The 21,759-nt window shown below is 38.5% G+C and overlaps 1 protein-coding gene across 3 annotated transcripts in view; it reads left to right on the top strand.

Moving 5' to 3' along the window:
* Positions 1-21,759, top strand: part of FAM135B (family with sequence similarity 135 member B) — a 191,028-nt gene that overhangs the window by 146,677 nt on the left and 22,592 nt on the right. For all 3 annotated transcript variants that reach the window (XM_025148187.3, XM_040695874.2, XM_040695875.2), the window contains exons 8-11: positions 9,286-9,439; positions 12,353-12,402; positions 16,314-16,469; positions 18,499-18,572. In XM_025148187.3, coding sequence (XP_025003955.1) covers positions 9,286-9,439; positions 12,353-12,402; positions 16,314-16,469; positions 18,499-18,572 — 434 coding nt within the window. The remainder of the gene's footprint in view (positions 1-9,285; positions 9,440-12,352; positions 12,403-16,313; positions 16,470-18,498; positions 18,573-21,759) is intronic.

The following is a 21,759-nucleotide window of genomic DNA, read 5'->3' as shown; positions in this document are numbered from 1 at the left end:
GAAGCATGATACAAGTTCTATAAGTTTAATAGCATATTGTGCCAAACACTGTGAGAGAAATGTCATGTGTAAGGGAACTGGTTTTAACCAATTTTTAGGGGGAAATTACAAGAGAAGATCATGTAGGTATAGATAGAAGGCCAAGAAATCAGTCCACTTCCACCCCTGTCCTTCTCAGGCATTGAGGCTCATTCAACCCCGTGTTCAACCAAAACTTTTTTCCCTTGAGGAAACTGGCACCAAGCTAAAGCAGCGTGATGCCAGCTCAAATCATTTAGGATTTTGCCCAGGAGGTATTTTCCTTGTACCAGATTTCTTTTGATAAGATTTTACTCTTTAGACACAATTCCCTTCCCTTCACTTTCCTTCCCTTACCTTCTTCTTCTTCTCTCCTTTTCTTTTTCTCTGTGTAACTGAGCTGCAGTGAGATTCACTTAGTCAATCTGGTTCCTGTGAACCTTGGCAGTGCAGAGCTGTATGTCCCCAGCAAAGAGATGCTCTGCAAAGTGTTGTCAGTTGACTGTCATACAGCCTTGCCATACGCTCCTGCAGGGGGCACTGGGAGGACAGCACAAGGTGGGACGTCCATTTCCATACAAACATCTTCACTCCCATCTTGGGTTCCTTCAGTTGCAGTTTTTTCTTTCTCTGAAAGGATTCCCAGGGACACACGAGGCCCAAACAAATGCATCCTTCTTGGAGCAACACTTATATCTGGGTGAAGACTACAACTCATGATATCTGAAGCATTCATACTCCTTGAGATGAAAAAAAAAAACCCAAAACAACTATGGAAACTCAGGACACCCTACAGTTCTCTCTCTTTGCTTGCACCTGGAAAGAGATGATCTTTCTGAGGATTATTTTCCTCAAGTGTAAAATGGAAAAAAATGCTACTGATTTATTTTTGATGCACTTCATATTTAGCAAATAATAATCACTATAAAATATTTGAGTACTATCTTTTATTCATTCATTTAGAATCTGTCAGTACATAGCAGTGGCGCAAAGAGCAAAATTCTTCCACCAGCTGCTAGAGTGCATGAGTACATGACATAAAGCTCTCTCTACTGTACCTGGGGCAGCAGCTGTTCATGTCCCTCCCTATTGCTGTTTGTCAAAGTTGAATCAAAACATTTTTTGTACTTTCTATTGTCTTTAATGCAATTTCTAGTGGTGCAATTTCATAACACTACTGAACAGTACCCCCTGTATGTGTGAATGTGTACATAATGTGTGAGAGAAACAAAAAAAAAATTGCTAACAAGTTTCATTTTGGAGCCTGACTGGTTTTATGCCTGCTGCCTGCAGTGATGTGTTATAACAAGGCAGTTCTTCAGCTCAGGGGTCCTTGTTTGATCACAGCAACAGGAGTGGATTTCTTTCCTTATCTGCGGATAAGCAGCGTGGACTCTATTTAATCAGAAAGGGCAACGCACTGAAGTCTTTTTTTGATGTCTCCACTGTGTTATTTGGTTTAGGAGCTCTGAATTTACATCGTGTGTGTATGTGTTTGTGTAAATTTAAGAATATATATATTTTTAATTACATATGAAAGTCAGCTTTTTATATATTCAGACTGATGTCTGTCTAGCTGAGATTTAATTTTTTTTTTTTCTGGATAATGTATTATGACAGTTTGAAAAATCAACCACTGCTTTTTCCCCCAGTATTTTGTCAGTATTTTGTCCCCCAGTAATTTGTCAGTATTGCTGTACCACCTCTTGGCCAACAGGCACCTCAGAGTACTTTGTGACTATCCTCTAAACAAGACTCTTAACTACTATGAGATGAAGTTATGGATTACTATGTGTCATTTTCATTCACGCATCTAATAGAGGGAAAGGAAAGCATATGACTTTTCTTGTCCCAGATGATTCAGTGCTCATCTTGGAAGAAGTATGTCTCCCGTCAGACACCTGCTCTAGCTTTTGTGAGATGTCTTCTCTAGTGTTTAATTTACTGCTAAAGAAATATTTTTATGGCTTTAATTTTCCCTATAGTGATGTATAACCTTAGAGCTCAGGTGAAGGAAACAATTTTTTTCCTTATCCATCATCAGCAGAATTTTGTTAAGATTTTGAAGCCTTTTTAGTTTCCTTTCCCATGAAGAGCCATTGTGGTAGTAGACACTGCTATTGATATGTTAAGAGGTAACTTGACCTTTGAGGTCTTGGAGAGGTTCACTTTTCAAGGTGATATGTGAAATAGATAGGAGACAGGCTAAGGAGACTTCAGACTTTTGCTTAGTTTCTATTGAAACATAATTCAAAAGCTGTGAAATGTCCTCTAGATGTAAAATTTGGAAAGGAAAACAACACACAACCCAAACCAAACCAAGACACCTGAAAATGGAATAAAAGTTTGCTTTGATTTGGACTTTTAAAATGTATAATATTCTGCTGTCTGAGTATGAACCTGACAAAAGAAAAAATAAAAAAAATCTGAGACATTATTTGAATTGAAGAAATCAAAATGTTTTGTTCTGAAGGTGTCCAAATTAGACGTTTGAAATCCTGACAGAGTTTTACCAAATTTTCTCTTAGAAAAAACTTTAATGGAAACCCATAAGGCCTTTGACACATTTTCTTTTTCTAGATGGATATTTTTAGATGGAAATTGTTCTATCATCAAACACTGTATTGGCCAATTTGTCTTTCTCAGCCATTTATTTTCTCAGCCATTCTTAATTTAGAAAATACAACTTGTGTATTTTAACAATATATTTTAGTATTGAAACCCCAAGACAAGACAATTAGAGCCTATCAGGATAATTCTCTTCTGCCTGTTCAGATAATGCCTCATCTTCAAGACTGATGGTTTTTATTTTTCAATGGTTTTAAGTCAAATATTATCTTCATGCTATTTTTTCTACAAAGTGTTAATTATCATTAAATGCAGTCTTAAGCAATTTTTCCACTGTCATCCCAGTGGTTTGGGAAAAATAACCCTAACTATTAAGTATTAAAATAAATGCCAAATTGTATGTTCTATTATGAAATACCAACTAGCATTTTCTTTCGTAACAGATTCAATGAAAGGCAAAGCATTAATGCTTTCATATATTGTCAATAATGTATTAACAGCTATTTCCCATTATCGACACTTTTGGATTAGTGTTGCTAGTGTCATGTAAGTCAAAAGTAAATACAGTACAGTGATTTTATTTTTATTTTAAGAGTTTTGAGTAGTGAAACATCATAGAATCATAGAATGGCTTGGTTTAGAAGTGACATCAAAGATTATCAAGCTCCAAATCCCTGCTGTGGGGAGAGTTGCCACCAACTACATCAGGTTACCAAAGGTCCCATCCAACCTATTGGTTTTCCAGCAAGAATTCGTTGATGGAGAGGGAGAGAAGGGAAGATCAGAATAATTTTTTTGTTGTTGTTGTTTAATTTTTTAATTTATAATAAAATATCAATGTCTTTCTTTGTCATATGTTTTCCTGTACATGTGAAAGAGTGTGCTTTTTCCACTATGCTTCGGTCATATCTCTTATTACCAGAAATAATCTTTTAATTCTTTCTCTAGGATTAAAACTTAGTAACTATCATTTTGTTTCCAACTACCATCTCACAGAAGAACTCCTATCATGAAAAGCATTCTCCGTGGTAAATATGCAAAATCTCACTGGTTTTGAAGCTATACCAAAATTAATATGTTAGGTGACAAATGCAGGCATGCAGATGAATGGGCAGACACCATGCTCTCAGAGACTGCATTCATCTTGAGATGCTGACCTTTGTTGCTCTGTTCCAAGCAGATATCTAGATCTTCACTAGAAGATAATACTGTCTGCTAATGAAAAACGATTGGAAATGCCAAACTCATCTATTTAGTGTTCAGTAGTTTCTTAGTATCTTAGAATTGACAAGCAGTTGAATTTGAATCTGAATTACAAAATGCTGTTTTGAATTCGGTTAACTGTAAAGAGTGTGATTTACTTATAGTCTTAGTCTAATTTTCTAATAGTCTTAGTGCTATCGTGGAATGTTTCACACAGTTTACATAGCTTGTGAAATTACTTTGATACAAAACAAATACCAGTAACTGTGTATAACAGAGCATAAAATCAAATTGGTGCCTTTTGATATTAGATGGATTTGGTACACTGCAAGTGGTTACTCACAAATTGTTCTTTGCATTAGAATAATGAATTGGCATGAACCTTATTTAATTTGTGTTTGTTTTTCTCAAGTAATTTTCCTTTCTCTTGTTGTAAAGTACATTTATAAAGTAATACACTGTAATTATAGGAGAAATCTATTCCCTAAAAAGAACATTACACAGGACACATTCATTTTAAAGGGTGATTTATTTAAATCTATTTATCAGGGATATTGTCAGGAATGTTTTTTGTTTTGTTTTGTTTTGAGGTTGTTGAGTTTTTAGGCTGTTTTCTTTGGCTGAGTAAACACTAGAAGAAATTTTGAAGGACAGATGAACAAAACACAGTATGCAATGTCAGGATCTGATTTTGCAGAACATGGCCAAATTCAACTGAAGGTTGAACAAACCAAACAATGTCTTGTCAACAACAAAGCTGCTTGTCACACACTTTGCCCTCTAGATCCTTCTCCATAGCTTCTTCATAGTTTTTCCTTTGACTCTCTCTCTCTCTTAGTTTTATGCCCTTCTTACATCATGGTGCCCAAAACTGCACACAGTTCTCAAGGTGAGGGTTTATCAGATAGATGTTGGCAGCTAATGGGACATCTTTATTCTTACTTTCATTTGGGATCAATACAACTGATGTTTCTCAAACACCACAGAAGAACTAACTCTTAAACCAATGATTGCACTCTGCAATTATTGGCATTATTTGCAGTTCTTTGCATTGTTTTCCTGACTGCCCATTTCTGTCTGCTTTTCTATCATTTTATGGCTTTCATAGTATATTTTGTCTCTGATGCTGTTGGCACAACAGAAGTTGTACTTTTCTCTGGTGTCAATACTAGTAGCTTCTGGATCACCCTCCATCACTGCTGTTGGAGTATATTTAGGTGGTAAGTCTTTAAGTGAAGATTTCTAAGGCATTCATTTGCTCACAAACTTTTCAGAAGTAGATAAGAACAAAAACCAGAAATATTTTTCTATTGCACAGAGGTTCATGGAAAAGGAAAGCAGTACAGATACATTTTGAACTAGCATAGAAAAATCTGTTCTTACTTACAAACTAACGAGAGTAAATTGACATAGTCCAAAGGAATTTACTCAAAATGTTCTTACCAAGGAAGCTAATGTAATTTCACGGTGGATTTTACAAGCCCAGACAGTCAGTATGCCTTGGGCAAGCTTGGATTGTCAGCTTCACTATGTAAACTTGTTTTAACATGAGTTGTGTCTTAACCAGAAGTAAATCCTTTGGAGTAAAAGATATCTGTCCTGATTCAAGGAGCACAGATTTCTGAGCACTTTGTAGTTGTTTAATGGGTCGTGGACAGTGTTTTTTCTGGATTCTATCTTTTCGGTACTCTTTTTCATTAGAACGCCATGTTCCATGATTGCTACTAAGCTTGATTTGTTAGTATTGTAGCGTGAAGCTAGGGTATAACCTAGAAAACAGCAACCACTAAAACAGTGCAGTAGAAAAAGCAATTAAAAGTAAGACTGTGGAAGGTATGCAGTCTTCAGACCATCCCAAAGGAGGGCATTTCTTGACATTTCTCAGATTACTGAACAGTGATGGATAGGTTGATTAAGCTACAGTAGTTTATAATGGCCTTGTCTGGCAGATGCCTACTGTGCTTGGATCCCCAGCAGACAAGGATGCACAGACCTTAGCTCACATTAACTAAACTGTCCCGGAGGTGGGTTTAATAATCTTTCTTATGTCCTGCTCTGCCTGTGTGTGTGCAACAACTTTCCAAAGAAGCAGTCTTCTGAAGGCAGTAATTCCTTACTGTCACTGAAGGACCAGGGATTTGGAACTTGATGTCTTTTTTTCCGTCACTCTGACTTCCCACCTTGACAAAATGATATTTCAAATTAGGATCATAAAATCATAGAATGGCTTAGGTTGGAAGGGACCTTAAAGATGATCTAGTTCCAAACCCCTGCCATGGACAGGATTGCCCCCCACCAGATCAGGATGCACAGGGCTCCATCCAACCCGGCCTTGAACACCTCCAGGCATGAGGTATCCAAAGCTACTCTGGGCAACCTGTGCCAGTGTCTCACCACTCTGAGAGTAAAACGTTTCCTCCTAATATCTAATCTAAATCTCCCTTCTTGTACTTGAAACCATACTTCCTTGCCCCATCACTAACTGTCCGTGTAAAGTTGGTCTCCCTCCTGTTTACAAGCTCCCGTTAACTACTGGAAGGCTGCAGTAAGTCCTTCCCACAGCCTTCTTTTCAAGAGGATGAATAACCCCAACTCCCTCCTACTTCATAGGAGAAGTGCTTTAGCACTCTGAGCATCTTTGTGGACCCACTCCAACAACTCCACTTCCTTTTTTTGCTGGGGGCCCCAGGCCTGGGCACAGTACTCCAGATGGGTCTTCACAAGAACAGAGTAGAGGGGAACAATTCCTTCCCTATCCCTGCTGCCACCTCTCTGTTGATGCAGCCCAGGATTCTGTTGGCCTTCTAGGCTGCAAGTGCACACTGCTGGCTCATGTCCAGCTTTTTGTCCATCAAAACCCCCAGTTCTTCCTTCTCTGCAGGGCTGCTCTCATGGAATTCCTCTCCCAGCCTGTATATATACCTGGAATTGCCCCAACCCAAGTCCAACACTGTGCACGTGACCTTGTTGAATATGGTTAGGTTCTTGTGGGCCCACTTTTCAAGCTTGTCCAAGTCCCTTTGGACGGCATCCCGTTACACATAATGTAAACTATCTTGAATAATAATTATTTGCCATTTTGTGTTTTAGCACTATGTAAATCTTTGCAAAGTATATTCTCCTAAACTCCTACACTCTATAACCTAAACTATTCAATTTCTAAGAAATTTTCTTTATTCAGCACTATATGGATATTAGACAAACACTAATGCACTTAAGGAAGAATAAACCGATGAGGATTTTCAGCATCTTTAAATCACACATTTTGGAGCCCACATGGAGATGCATTTTCCTATTATTTTTTACTTTTAGTTTTAAATAACAATTTATGCCAAGAAAGATTCCAAATAGACATATTAAAATTCAGCCTTGTTCAATAATACTGTATTACAGTATTGACATGAACTATGAAATTACCTCACATTTTTCCTTCTGCTTGTCAGTACAGTACTTAAATGCCAGAGCAATTTTTACTTAAAAAATCAGCAATGGATTATGGAACAGGATATTTTTGTGACATTGTATATCAATCGCAGATTTTCTATTAATCCCAGCAGCATTTGTTTATGCAATTTTATTTTTTTCTATTTTTCATAGCAAGAGTAAAATTTAGATACATAATGAAGTTCAGGGTTTTGATACCTTCCAGGAACAACCAATACAGACAGTCATCACCAGCTCTTTGTGGGTCAAGCTGAGAAGTCCCCATTGTGTCTACCACAGAATGCTATTTAATACCTTGATGATTTGCACAAGAAAGTTGAGAAATGCATCCCAGCTTAAGTTAAGACCCATGAAATGCAGGTTTACTTGGGGACTCAAAGGTAGAACAGCATGGGAGGTTCCCTGGCATGTGGTTGGTGAGTCTTCACTGTTCTTCTGGGAAATGACTGTTGAGGTCATTGGCTTAGTAACTACTAATACTCAGTGTCCAAAAAGGCAGTTAGTACCTAACCAGGGTGTAGGAATGATATTCTTACTCCATTAGTGATCAGTTGTCGAATAATGTGCAAATTGTTCTTGCTTCTCCATAGCCATACGTTAGTGGGAGCATCCTAACTTATGCCTTTGTGCAACTCATCTGCTGCAGATCTAGATATATACTCAATTTACCTAATGTTTCATAAAGTTCAAGGATAGAGTACCATGGTGGCTTTCTTTCTTTGTCTTCATAATCCTTGCTTCTTGTGCAAAGCATATAAATTACTCCCTTGCGTTGGAACAAGAACCACCTATGATCACTGATTGCAAGCTGTAACACATCTTTCTGCTACACTATTAGGAGCAATTGAAAGAGGATGACAGGTCCATAATCTGGCTGGAAACTGTAAAATGCACTGCCTACAGAGACCTAGGAAATATGAGCTGTTACTGACAATTGTCGCCATATTTCTTACAACTTTCCATGAAATCCTTGACACAAAAGCACAGTTTAAGAACCAGTTTTATTTTACATCTGAGCCTTGCAAATTTCAAATTTACATTATTTCTCCAATTGTTTTTGACAGAAATGAAAACTTTGATATATGTTGCCTTTATGCAAACTCAGCTTATGTTCAAAGAGTAAGGAAGCTTGTGAAAAATTTTGTATAACTTTGCTGCAGTCGGTCCACTGACATCTCTTCCCACAAGAGAGATCATAATCTGTTTATCCTGTAGGACAGAATGACTTTCATTAGTAGACAGAATAGCATTACCATCAGCATTTTTTTTTTTACTAATATTCATAACAAAGCATGGTTGTTGGACTAGATAACATTTAGAGATCACTTCCAACTCAAATGGTTCTATGATTCTATGATTCTATGCCACAATGACATCAAGCTTCAAACTTCACAGAAGGGCTTAAGACAATATGAGGAAAAAGGAATTTAAATGTAGTCTTGCTTTTAGTTCTCTCTATCCATTATCACTCAGCGAGTGGTGATGCACTGGCACAGGTTGTCCAGAGAAGTTGTGAATGCCCCATCCCTGGAGGCATTCAAGGCCAGGCTGGATGTGGCTCTGGGCAGCCTGGTCTAGTGGTTGGCACCCCTGCCCATGGCAGGGGGGTTGAAACTAGGTGATCATTAAAGTCCTTTTCAACCCAGGCCATGATTATCCTGTAGCAAAAGATGCGCCATTGCTTACACTATCTGCTCTGCAGGAATATGTTTGTTCCACAGTGGGATATGGGTGAAAAGCAGAGCCAGACTGATATGTTGGAGCATTTGGACTGAACGTTTTAGTACATAGGACCATGTTCATTTAGTATATTTCTGGGACCTACTAGTTTTGATATGGTTTGGGAAGAGCATGCACAAAGAATGAGATAGTATTGTAAACATATGCCTAGATAGTTAGCTGATTAGGAGGTAGGTCTGAGTGCCAAATGCTTGATTAGAAATAAAAAGCTGCTCAGAAAAAGATTTTTATGGAAACCTCTAAGATGAATGGAGAGCAGGAATTTTAATCTCTGTATTTTTCTCTTCTTTTCCTGATATTTTTGTTATATAGGGAAGTTTTTATGTCCCATCTGAAAACTGCATGCAACATGCATATAAATGGCATAAGGACCTCTGTCTTCTACTCCTGAATGCTCAAAGAGGACTTCATGTGTACTATAGCCTCATAATGAAGGAGGTTCCTGATTTACCACAGATGAAGTTGGGTAAGACATTTTAAATCATGGAACAAAATCCACTGCTGTGTTTTCAATACAAATTTCAGTAGCAAAATTCTTGATACATTTGAAGATTTTAGAGAATTTTCCTACCTATTTTCTGATTAGTGTTTATTTTGGCACAGTACTGCCAGACTACTGTTTTCTAGTGTATGAATATCCTTTCATCACCAACTGAACGTGGCCTGATGAGTAGAGAGGTAAAAATGTTCTGATATTTTTCTCAGAATACATACCTTTGAATGATAATTTGACTCACTTGCTCTAACTTCCCATTCTGAATCATCATGAGGTCTGGGGAAGACTAGAAATTTTGCTCAACAGTATTTTAAACTGAAAACACAAATTGGAAAGTTGATATGAATGCTTCTGAAACACACTCCCTCCCTCATACTTTGCAATACATTGATTTTCTGTCAATAGCATAATTACATCTTGCTCTTTAAAATGATCCTGCTCTTCCTTCTAATTCATTTAATAGATTTTCTACTTTTAGGCAAAACCATTTTTGTCTGATCAGGCTATTTGAGTCCGATGTGGAAGCGCTGGTTGGATTGGTGGGACAGAGCTCTGTTATTTGCATTTAGTCATGCCTGTAATGATAGTGTGAGCTCCTATGAAAATAAGGAGCATCTCTGACTAATTCCTGCTCTCCCAACTGTTTCTTTGAATTCAAGGAATGTGTCTCATCTGTTTTTGTGACTTCGTATGTCTGTATACATAGTCAGATTGTTATATAGCAGAGATAATTACATTAAGAGTATTGATTGCATTAGTTAACAGATTTTAAAAGAGAGGGAAAAAAATTCTTTTTTCACTGTGTAGATACTACAAGCACTTTCAAATGAAACACATTATGTCGTACAGACTTATGGGCTTGATAGCTTCTATTTTCCACTTCATGTCTTATTCCTTGATATATATTTTCACTCAAAATGCCCTGCAACTTGTGGAGTGGGGAGAGCACATACTGTCTTATTCCATTCAGCTACAGGAAAAAAAAAGTTACAGCATTCTTATTTGCAACTTATGAGCTGTCAAACAGAAGCCAACATGCAGCAAAACCTGTACTTCAGGCATCTTGGTTATCAGGCACATTTTTAGATGATTTATGTTTTACCCGAAGAGGCTTATAGAAGTGGAACTGGCAGTTATGTTTGGTTGACCACAACTGAAGAACAGACTCAGATAAGCACATATTGGCTTTCTGAATACAACTGACTTGGTTTTCAAATGACTTCTAGTACTGAAGAAAGCACTTAATTTGCAAATGTACTTGTTGTAATACATGCAAATTTGCTAAACGCAAATACCCTTTCTAGATGCTTGAGCAGAGCACTATTTGCATCATTTTATTCACAGCCTGAACATCTACTGAGGATTTGATTTTAAAGACAGACTTCTGAGGCCAGTAGCAAAGCCTAGCAAATCATGGGGTATAGAATCTACCCAGTATGATGGATATCAAGTTTGTTTTTGTGTGAGACAGTTGCCCAGACTGTCCTTACAGGCACTAGGGAGAAACAGGCTCATTTAAGACTATAAAATGTATTATCAAATAGTGCTTTCTACCTTAGGATGACATGAACAGCACCTTATACTTGCTCATTTTTCTCTACTGACCACTAGAATGTAAATGACTCATTCAGTTTTAAACATTTATATTTGGTGAGATTAATCTCATCATAGGTTTCCAAAGATAGCTAAGATAAATACAAGACTATAAATCTGCTCTGTGGACTTTCTTAATTCTTTTTTTTTTCCTTAGCCCTCTGAATAGTATATTAAAAATTTAATAGTCTAGTTAAGACATTAAAAGTGGAAATTATTGTTTCTCACATTTTGCAAGCTAAAGAGAGATCTCAGTCTGTAGTACTATTTGAGAAAAGTCACTCGGGATTGGGAAGGGAATTAGTTTTAATGTTTTTTTTTCATGCATGCTATTGGAAAGTTCCACATCACAAAATCTAGCTACAGGAGTTGTAGAATCAATATATATCCTCCCCTTCTATATAGTTTGTTGTGCATTTAATGTGGAGTATCCCTATGCTGGATATGCTCTCAGGACTACATCAAAGCAATGCTTCACGCTCTAGGCAAAGTTCTTCACTCTGCACAGGGTAATACAGAGATGCTCATCTATTACCAGTCAGATGTGTAGGACTTATGTTACATGGCCTTGTGTAACATGATATGGAGAACCATTTATTATACATCATTTGATCAGATGTTTCAATGGTAAGACAACATTGCATTTAGTTGAGCAGATGGCCATAAATCATGGAATGACTGAATGGTTTAGGTTGGAAGTGACCTCTGTGTCCATTTGTTCAACCCCTGCTCAAGCAGGGACACTCAGAGCAGGGTGCCCTGGACCACGTCCAGGTGGCTTTTGATGATCTCCAGGGAGGAGATTCCACAGCCTCTGGGCAACCTGTGCCAGGGCTCTGTCACTTGCACAGTACAGAGGTTCTTCCTTGTGACTGGGGGAACATCCTGAGTTCTGTTTTATGCCTATTGCCACTGGGCATCACTGAAAAGATTCCAGCTCTTTGCAGCCTCCCTTCAGATGTTTGTATATACTGATAAATTTCAAAAGCTAGTAAGGAAATTTCTATTAAGAGAGAGACAATAAAAAGCCAAATTCTATACTGTGTCAACCTTTCAGAACATCTACAGGCTTAGTTTTCTAGGTCACACAAGCAGAAGTTGTACCTGTACCCCTACAAGTACAAGGTGTATTGTGCGTGAACTTGTCCAACTTGAAACTTGTCCACTGACAAAGAATGTCTTATTTACTGTGTGAACAAAGAGTACAGCATTAACATTTTGTATCTACTATTCTTAAATCTGATCTTTTTTTTCTTTTTTTCTTTTTTTCTTTTTTTTTTTTTTCTCTAGAGGAACTACCTGTGGAAGATACATTATCTCAGTTCTGTGCAGAGCTGCAGGTATTGTCTTTAACAGAATCAGTCGGTGCTTTTTTTCACGTCTATTTTTAAGTGCACTGAGACAGCACAATCATGTATTAGAGTAGGAAGAAAGGTAATTTGGTGCCAGAAGAAAGTTGCTGGATGTTTCTTTTCCACCAATAATTTCACATAATTTTGATTATTCACTTACATGATGTTTCTGTTACTTTTAACAATTCACCAGCTGGATGCTTCAGCGTCCTTCAGTGAGCCTAGCCAGAATGTCAGTAGTATTCACAAAATTTCATTTGGGGTTGGTTGAAATTACAACTTTTGTGCTGACAGGAGAGAATACCCCTTGGCGATTGTGCAGCCACATTTTTTTCAAATAAAAACACCTAAACGTCTAAGGAAGCTCGTGGGAAGAAAAAAGTGATTTTGACACAGCAGTAACTGAATTACTGTCTTGAACTTCTGCTGTTTTGATTTCAAATGAGACACAGGCAGTCATCAAGGGAGCAAGAAATGCAAATGTCAGTTGGTCACTGGGGAAAGTGTTTTATAATCAGAGATTTAATAATTTTGATTTGCTCAGTTTATTAGCAGGAAGAAGGCATAGGAAGGAATGACAAAATAACAATTAATGGAGCTGAAACAAAATCAAACTGCAAGTGTATTTGCTGAGACAATGTTTTTTAGCCATATGTAAAAAAAAAAAAAAAAAAAAAAAAAGGACTGAAATAGCAGATTTCTTAATTTCAAATCAGAAGTTGGATTATTAGAAAGAAATTTGATTTCATCTAAATTTAGAGAAATGTAAGTTTTGGGACTCAGCTCAACTGGATTGTAGAAATTTGGAAGCCTTAAGGGTATTGGCGGTCTGACAACATAATCTAGAGTCTCCTTAGGACCAGTAAGTCCAACAGATTTCATATTGGCTTGGCATACATCAGAAAATGCCATGTCTAATTTCTCTGTATTTTCTAATTCCTGTCCAATTCCTGTTCTCATATTGACTGGCTTTGCATGGCCATATTTATAAGCCAGACAGTTTTTTGAAATTTCTGGGTAACAGATAGGAAAACACAATAGCTAGAACAGCTGTTTATCTAGAGTGACATAAAAACTTTACTATGGTTTTCATGTATACCATTAAAAATGTTGGCATTAGCATCCCAAAATCATGGCTTTTGATAGTTAAGGACTGAATTTTCAGAGACTAATAAGACAGAAGCATTGTACAATGTCATTGGGACACAGGAATAGCATTGACCATCTCCACAATGTAAGTGCAGAAGTCATGTGAACCTCTGTGTAGTTTTCAGAAGAGTATTGGCAAAGCTTTCTGAGTATTTTGCCTCTAGGAAAATGTGAACTGAAACCATTTCTCTTCAGCAGAAAGTATGAAGGACAGCCATTTTTAAAGAAAGAAAATGCTATTAAAACCATACAGAAGGAAGCCTGTGGGGTTAGTTTCCCATTACCTTCGTGTTACCAGAGTCTGGTTCATTTTTAAATTTGAATAAAAACAAAAGAAGAGAAGAAGGTGAATTTTGCCCTGCTTTGTATTTAATCCAAGGACACGGTAGCTATTCAAATCAGGAAAACATGGAAGTCCCATGTTTTTTTAATTTTGAAAAAGATTTTTAAACAGTCAAACATAATGACTTCTCCAAAATGTTCTCTAAATTTGTTTTGACTAACAGTATTGTTAAAACCAGACTACACAGCACAACGTACATGAACAGAATAGACAGAATTGTATTTACTGACCATTTTAACTCATGGGCAATGAGGGACTGAGTCCTTGAGAATTGACCTGCATTGCTAGGATTGCTAGGCTACTGCCCGGCTGGGCAGCAAAACTCTCAGAACTAAATGTACATAGTGCCTTCCTTCTCTCTCCTCTCTTCCTCTCTTCCTCTCATCCTCTCTTCCTCTTTTCTCTTTCTCTTTCTGTTTTCTCTCTTCTCACTTGATTTCTTTTTCCTTCCTTCCTTCCTTCCTTCCTTCCTTCCTTCCTTCCTTCCTTCCTTCCTTCCTTCCTTCCTTCCTTCCTTCCTGTACAATAGACTAAGAATCAGTAAACTAGAAAATAAGCCATCATACACCTGGTGCTAGTATGTATCACATTAATAATAAAACTTCTTCGAAGATTGTTCTTTCAATCTTTGATGTAAGAGGTAGCTTACTGGCTAAATTTCAAACAAAAAATAAAAAAAAGAAGTAAATATGAAAAAAAGATTGACATACAGCATATAAAATTGAGTACAGAAATGAAGAAATGACTTGACTCTGAAAAGAGTGATGTATAGAGAGTGTCATCTGTCTGACAGCATTCCCTGATGTCCCTTGTACCTGAATGGATACTGGAACTTGTCCCATTTTTGACAAATTATTAAGACCAAATAGCACCCAAACAACTCAAACTATGATAATATCGGTGCTTATTACTCACTCATGCATATTTTTATTCTTCTCTCATGCAGTTGGCTTTTAATCATGACTTTGTTTGCAGCGTCACCAGTCTGGAAATTAACTGCATAGTAAACAGTGTGAAAAAAATAGGCTTCCAGCTAGACTAAAATTCTAACAAACAACAACAACCGAAAAGTAAAAAGACTTGGCCAGGAAAGTGAATTCCATTTCTATAATGTACATGGAAGTATTACCTGTTTCATGGAAGCAGATAGGCCCTTTGTACCAACTCAGTCTGTCTGATGTTAAAGAAGATGTCAGACAAGGGAGATCAGTATGCAGGGACTGTGCTGCTGACCTGCACTCCCTGGGTTCAGTGCAGAAATGCAGTTGAGAGCTCCAAGGGCCCCATCCAACCAGAAGAAACAGCACACTCTGGGATGTCTGTTTGCATTGTGTATTTTGGGCACAGTTCCTTCTTCTTCCTTCCTTCCTTCCTTCCTTCCTTCCTTCCTTCCTTCCTTCCTTCCTTCCTTCCTTCCTTCCTTCCTTCCTTCCTCCCTCCCTCCCTCCCTCCCTCCCTCCCTCCCTTCCTTCCTTCCTTCCTTCCTTCCTTCCTTCCTTCCTTCCTTCCTTCCTTCCTTCCTCCCTCCCTCCCTACCTCCCTCCCTCCCTCCCTTCCTCCCTTCCTCCCTTCCTTCCTTCCTGTCAGTCTGTCCGTCTTACTGTCTTTGGTTTATTATTTCAGAGCTTTCAGCACCATCTGGTGGGTAGTTTGGAATCTGCTTTCTTTGTTGTGTGTTTTTTTTTTTCTTCCCCATTTACTACATCTACTGTAAAGTTTATGTAAAGATTGAGGCTATTCCCACCTCACATAATCAGTGAATGGATGTGTTTTGAAGGTCTCTCTGGATCCATCTGACCCAACCCCTGCACAAGCACAGACACCCAGAGCAGGGTGACCAGGATCTTGTCAAAGCATCTTTTGAAGATCTCCAAGGATAAGGCTCTACAGGCTCTATGGACCATCTGTACTAGTGCTCCATCACCCACACAGTACAGAAGTGCTTCCTGATGGTCAGAGGGAAACTCATGTGTTCCAGTTTGTGCCCAGTACCTCTTGTTCTGGCACTGGGCACCACTGACAAAAGCCTGTCTCTGTCCTCTCTGCACTCTCCATTCAGATATTAAAAGACATTGATGAGATCCCGAGAGCCTCCTCTTCCACAAGCTGAACAGTACCAGCTCTCTCAGCCCTTCCCCAGAGGAGAGATGCTCCAATCCCACGATCATCTTAATCTTTTTTCTCTCCGGTTGTATAACTAGGGTTTTGTTTTTTTTTTGCACCAAAATGTATGATTCTTTAAAGAGCAAAAGTTTCACTGGCATGATTTTGGGTAAAACAGTGCTTTAGTAATAATTCTAAATCAGGAGAACTTTGTTGTTGTTTCTAAAAGGACTTCATCTAACATGCTAACTGATTTTCTATCCTGCCACTGTCTTGTTCTCAAAAAGCCCTTTCTTCTCTGTAGCTGTTGAGCAATCCAGAGAAGATAGCAGAACAGATAAGCAAGGACCTTGCCTGGCTTTGCTCCCACCTCCTGGCCCTGTGGACCCAGTTCCTGGAGGTGGCAACACTCCATCCAGAAGTTACAGCTTATCTGACTCAAGAGCATCATATGCTAAGGGTAATGTTAGGAAGTTAAAAGCAAGTTCTGTAATGGTAACCTCCTGAATAACATTAATGATGTATGTGGACAGATATTTCTCTTCCTCTAATGCCTTTGTTGATATTTAAGAGAGATGAATTGAGTAGGATAAAGAGTAGAGAAGAGGATTTAAAATTACAGATTTCAATTTTTGGAATACTGGAAAGATGTTGATAGTATGGTACACATAATCCTGTATTAAATGAGTGTACTCTCAACACCAAAATCCAGCATGGAACATGAGGTGGGTGGAAAGAGGTAGAGATGTCCCATACTGGTTACTTATCCAGCAGTCATAAACATGTTTTAAAAGGCACAGACACCACAATGACAAATAACCGAAAGATGAGCTTCTTTCAGCTTCTTTCTCAAAGCACGAAATTATGCCATAAGGAATGCTGTCTTCACTAAGCCACATATATGCAGCTAGCTATTGCCTTTCTCCTAGTGAGTTTCACAAAATGAAATATTAATACTCTTCATGTGGAAATTGGATTCTGGTAATAAAGAAGGCACAAAAATGATTGCTTTTTGAACTGACTTTGTCAGATCTACATACCTGATTAGTCAGCAAGTGCTGTGCCTTCCACGAGGACTTTTTTGGTTATTGACTGTGCATCACTTTCATCACTTCAGCTGGGCTGAGCTCAGAGCCTGATCTAATCATTAGATTAGGAGCATACAGAAAATGATTGATAGGATTCATCTTGTTTTGCTTTAGATGTCTAGAGAGTGTAGGTGTTAGCATTCCAGCTTACATACTGGTACTTGGTAAAGTTATTATTGGAGGTCCGGTCAATGGAGCTGAGAGAATGTGAATGCCTGCAAAAGGGAGACATAAAATTCAGGAAGATGTGAACAATGTTGAGACTGCTCTCATTATTTTGGCTCAGTCTCCCTTCATTTTGAGAGGTCCAGGATAGCCTCATCAGCCAAAGAATACAACTTGATAGGCCCCCAGCTCCAGCAAGGTGGACTTCAGTATCAATGGATGCCAACTGCTTGCATGACCTGTGGCAAATTATGTATCCTCACATAATTCAGTTTCTCTCCATGTATGCCATGCAGTAATACTTTCCCAGTTATGAAGAACAGTTTGAGAGCTCCAGATAAAAAGATGCAGTATTTTTAAAGGGTGTTAGTCCTTCTTTTATTAGAAAAGCCATTTGTTGACATATGGCTGGGATTTAGTGATATGCTGAGATGCTATGAGGTGGTTTTCACTGCCATTCTCTGACAGCACAATAGAGGTTTCTCTTACAGATGTTCATAGTAATGTATGGGCTGCAGTTCAACAGTTCATTACTTTGCACGTTATGATGGATTGACTGAAACTCAAAACTTATTCCAGATCAGACAGCAACATTGAATTTTTTATAGCTTATTTTGCACTCTGTCCTCTGCCAGATCTTCAGGTCTGTGACTATTTTTTTAATTAATTATCTAAGCAGATCTACTGTCCTTGTAGAGGTCTGAAGAGCTCTCATTTGTATGTATTGTGACATAGGCTGATATGTTTCTACCATGGTAGGGCTTATTCTCTTCTGGGATGATGTGTAAAACTTCCTTTAATGTCTTGGGAATTGTGACTGTTTCCATAGAAAAGATGTTCAATTTTGAATTGTTCTAATTTATTAACTCACTCCACTGCTTCTAAGATTTGCACAGTGGGAGAGGAAGAAGTCTACCTCATTTTAATATTACGGAGAAAAATGTTAAATTTCACACTTTAAGGGAAGTGGTGGGAAGATAAACAAAAGAAAATCTTGGTTTACTGTCAAGGGACAGTTCTTCCAGCAAAATACGCAACAGCACTAACTGCTTTGTACTACACTGGGAAAGTGAAGCAGAGATGAGCTCTCTATTTTCTTTCTGTCACCAGAGAGGTGGAAAGCAAATGAAATATATTAAGGAATCTAGTCCTGACAGTCATTGCTCTGCTTTTAGCTTAATTCCATTTGGCACCTTTCTTCAGATTTTAGGTTTAACTTCTGTGTTTCTTCCCCAGGTAAGGAGGTTCTCAGAAGCCTTCTTCTACACTGAACACAATAAACTTGCTGTGCTGACGTTCCAGGAAGGCCTGTAAGTAACCAATTGAATCTCTCCTGCCACTGATATAGGTTAAAATACGGGGGGGAGGGGGCTGTTTTGAGAGAAGACACTAGGTCTATTCTAGCTCCATATAGTAAATCCATTGAAAGCAATGTCAAAAGTAAGATGACACCTCAGTGATGACTACTTCTAAAATTCTCATAACTCCTATAAAAGAGTTCTTTTTCTTAGTCCCTCTCTCACATTACTTTCAGATTCAGGGAATGACTAAAACGCTGTAGCAAGAGCATTCTAGCCATAGGATGTAGGAGATCCTCTTTCTCTAGTTATTTCCCAGTTGGGTGCATGTATCTTCAGAGCTCATCTCCAACAACACCACCAATATCAGGGCAGAGAGAAACATCTTTGATGTCTTTGTTCAATTAAATTCATAAACTTCTTCTACAAGATCTAGTAATGGAAATCTTAATAGGAGATAACTGTTGAAAAGTAACAAAAAATTAACATTTATGAGTTTGTTTTCTACTCTTTCATATAACATTTTTGGGTGTAGGCATTCATAGACTTATTTAGATATTTAGTGTGCCCCAACTTTCCATAGCAGCGAAGATCTATAACTGCAGAACCTTGATTTATTATATGGTCTATGCAGAGATGTGAGCATTCACTGGATGCGGCACCAAATGAAGACAACCACTACATTAGCTGGAAGATGTGTAGGAGTGATGTGAGCTCAGGGGTGGCAATTAATTAATTAAGAATCATAGAATCATCAAGGTTGGAAAAGACCTCATCTAGTCCAACCAAGAATCAACAGTGCAAAACAGTCTGGGAAAATAAATAAATGTTGCACTGGGCTGCATTTGCAAGAATATGCTATGAAACATGAACAAGATCATTATTCCCTTCTGCCTGACACTTCTTACTGCCTATAAACCCAAGTGTATAGCATGGGTAATGCTCATGACTCAACCCCTGAAGGCAGAGTTCAAGGAAATCTCTGCAGATTTGAATTTTAAAATAATGAGGGTATGTCCAGATGATATCTGCAGGACCACAGCATTACCGGAACAGAAACCTGTCCTTCAGAAGTGGCTAAAAGGCTATGATGGCCAATCCTGTCATGATGATAGGGCTTAAGTGAGACATTTGTTGCCAACCAAGAGCACAGAAGAGCATGACTTTCTCAGAGCTGTCACTAAGAACATTAAGGCCTATTTGGTGCTGGTGGAAAGGTCTGTGGCTTCATTAGTGAATTTGTTATACAAGGCTACCTTTTTCTGCCACATTAGAGCAGAGTCATGGCTGCAAGGGCCCAGCTATGCTCACTTAGTCCTCACAAAGTCATGTTTTAAGTAAGGTGTGTTTAAGAAAAGCCCCATGTCAGGACCCTGTTCTTAGGGCAAATATCACTCACGGCCCCATCTAAGCAAACACAACCCTGCACAGAGGGAAGCCTGACCGCATGAAGTGCTTTTATTTCTCCAGACAACCACAGAGCTAACCCATAAGCATCATTTATCCTCAGTGACTATCAAGGTAAGAGAGTACAAAAAGTAAAATATTTAGCAAATGCTAAATATTGGCCAGTTGCAGTAAATTTCATTAATTTGGTCTATACAGGCTTCATGGCAGAATCCTGTTTTCCTTTTGGTTGGGCTATGTGGTGCAATTAGAAAAGCAGAATAATACTCTGGCAGAAAAGCTGCCAGAGTATTATTACTAGTGGGGCTGCCAGCAGGGAGTTTTAATTGGGTTCAGAGAGGCTCCAGATGAGGTCAGCTCTCTGTGTGCCAGCCACTGTACAAACACTTCAAATATGAACATACTTTTCCTCCAATTCTGTCTTTCTTGTTACCGGACAAGAACCTCATTTTTGCCTTCCATACGGTGGTTCTAAGTCCCTAGAATCACAGAATCATACAATTATTTGAGTTGGAAGAGATTTTTAAAGACCATCTAGTCCAAATCCCCTGCAATGGACAGGGACACCAACAGATACATCAGGTTTCTCAGGGCCCCGTCCAGCCTGACCTGTGTTAGGCCACGCACCAACATGCATGACAGTATTTTACTACTCAGATACAACAAGAAATATCATTTCAACTGGATAGGATATCACACAGGATGGCGGTTGACACAGTCTCCCAGTACTTTACAGAGGAAAATATTGGTATTAATGATTCATTCTTCTTGTGCCAGAGACTGTCTCAAAGAAAGTTTTCTTTACAATTTTTACAAATCACCTTTGGTTTAAATGCTGGTGCTATTTATTAGTGTCAATGAGAACTTCATTATGGTGCTAAGTCTGAATTCCAAATACCCAGGTATTGATACAAACAAGAACGAGCATTTAGATGTTTGTGACTTTTGCCTGAGTCATGTTTTGGCAACCACTGACTTGCTTATCTCTGAAGAAAAAATATCTGGTGAGAACAATGATGGTCAACAACAATTATGTTCTGAAGATGAAGCCAATATGATGGTTGGCACTTTTTTTTTTTTTTTGGTCTGGTTATAGGAATTTTCCATTCTGGCATGAGGACAGATCAACTGAATTACAAATCAACTGAATTACAAATCTGTTGTCTGAGTAATTCTTCATAACATATGAAGAATGTTTCTTCTAGTTAACTAGCACATGGTGATTACCTGCCTCCTACCATTGATAACCTGAAAAACTGCCAAGATGTGGTCCTAACTCCACTCTTTGCATGACCCACATTCCTCAAGATCACAAACTCAGCCAGGGCATGGTTGCTCAAGCTCAAGCTGCCTCCAGCCTTAATGCCTTTAACTATCCCCTCTGCATTGGTGAGCACCAGGTCCAGTAACACTTCACGTCTCATTGGTCATTCTGTCTAATACCCAAACCAGAAAGTTATCATCAATAGGCTCCAGGAGTCTCCTGGATCGCTTGCAGCTCACTGTGTTGTTTTCCCAGTAGATACCTGAGTGGTTGTAATTCCCCATCAGGATGAGAGCCTGTGAGCACTACACTTCTTGCAGCCGAAGCAAGAAGACCTTGTCAACAGGGTCCCCTTGATCAGGTTGCCTGTAGTAGATCCTGATCACCAGCTGTCCTTTATTGGTCCCATCCCTAATCTTAACCCACAGGCTCTCAACCTGTTCCTGACTGTTTTTCAGAGGGATCTCCTCACAGTCTATCCACTTCTTAATACGGAAGGCAACCCTTCTACCCTTCTTACCTTGCCTA

The sequence above is a fragment of the Gallus gallus genome, chromosome 2, assembly GCF_016699485.2.
Source record: "Gallus gallus isolate bGalGal1 chromosome 2, bGalGal1.mat.broiler.GRCg7b, whole genome shotgun sequence".
NCBI lineage: Eukaryota > Metazoa > Chordata > Aves > Galliformes > Phasianidae > Gallus > Gallus gallus.
The sequence above is the reverse complement of the archived record's forward strand: the minus strand, read 5'-3'. Positions and strand labels throughout refer to the sequence as shown.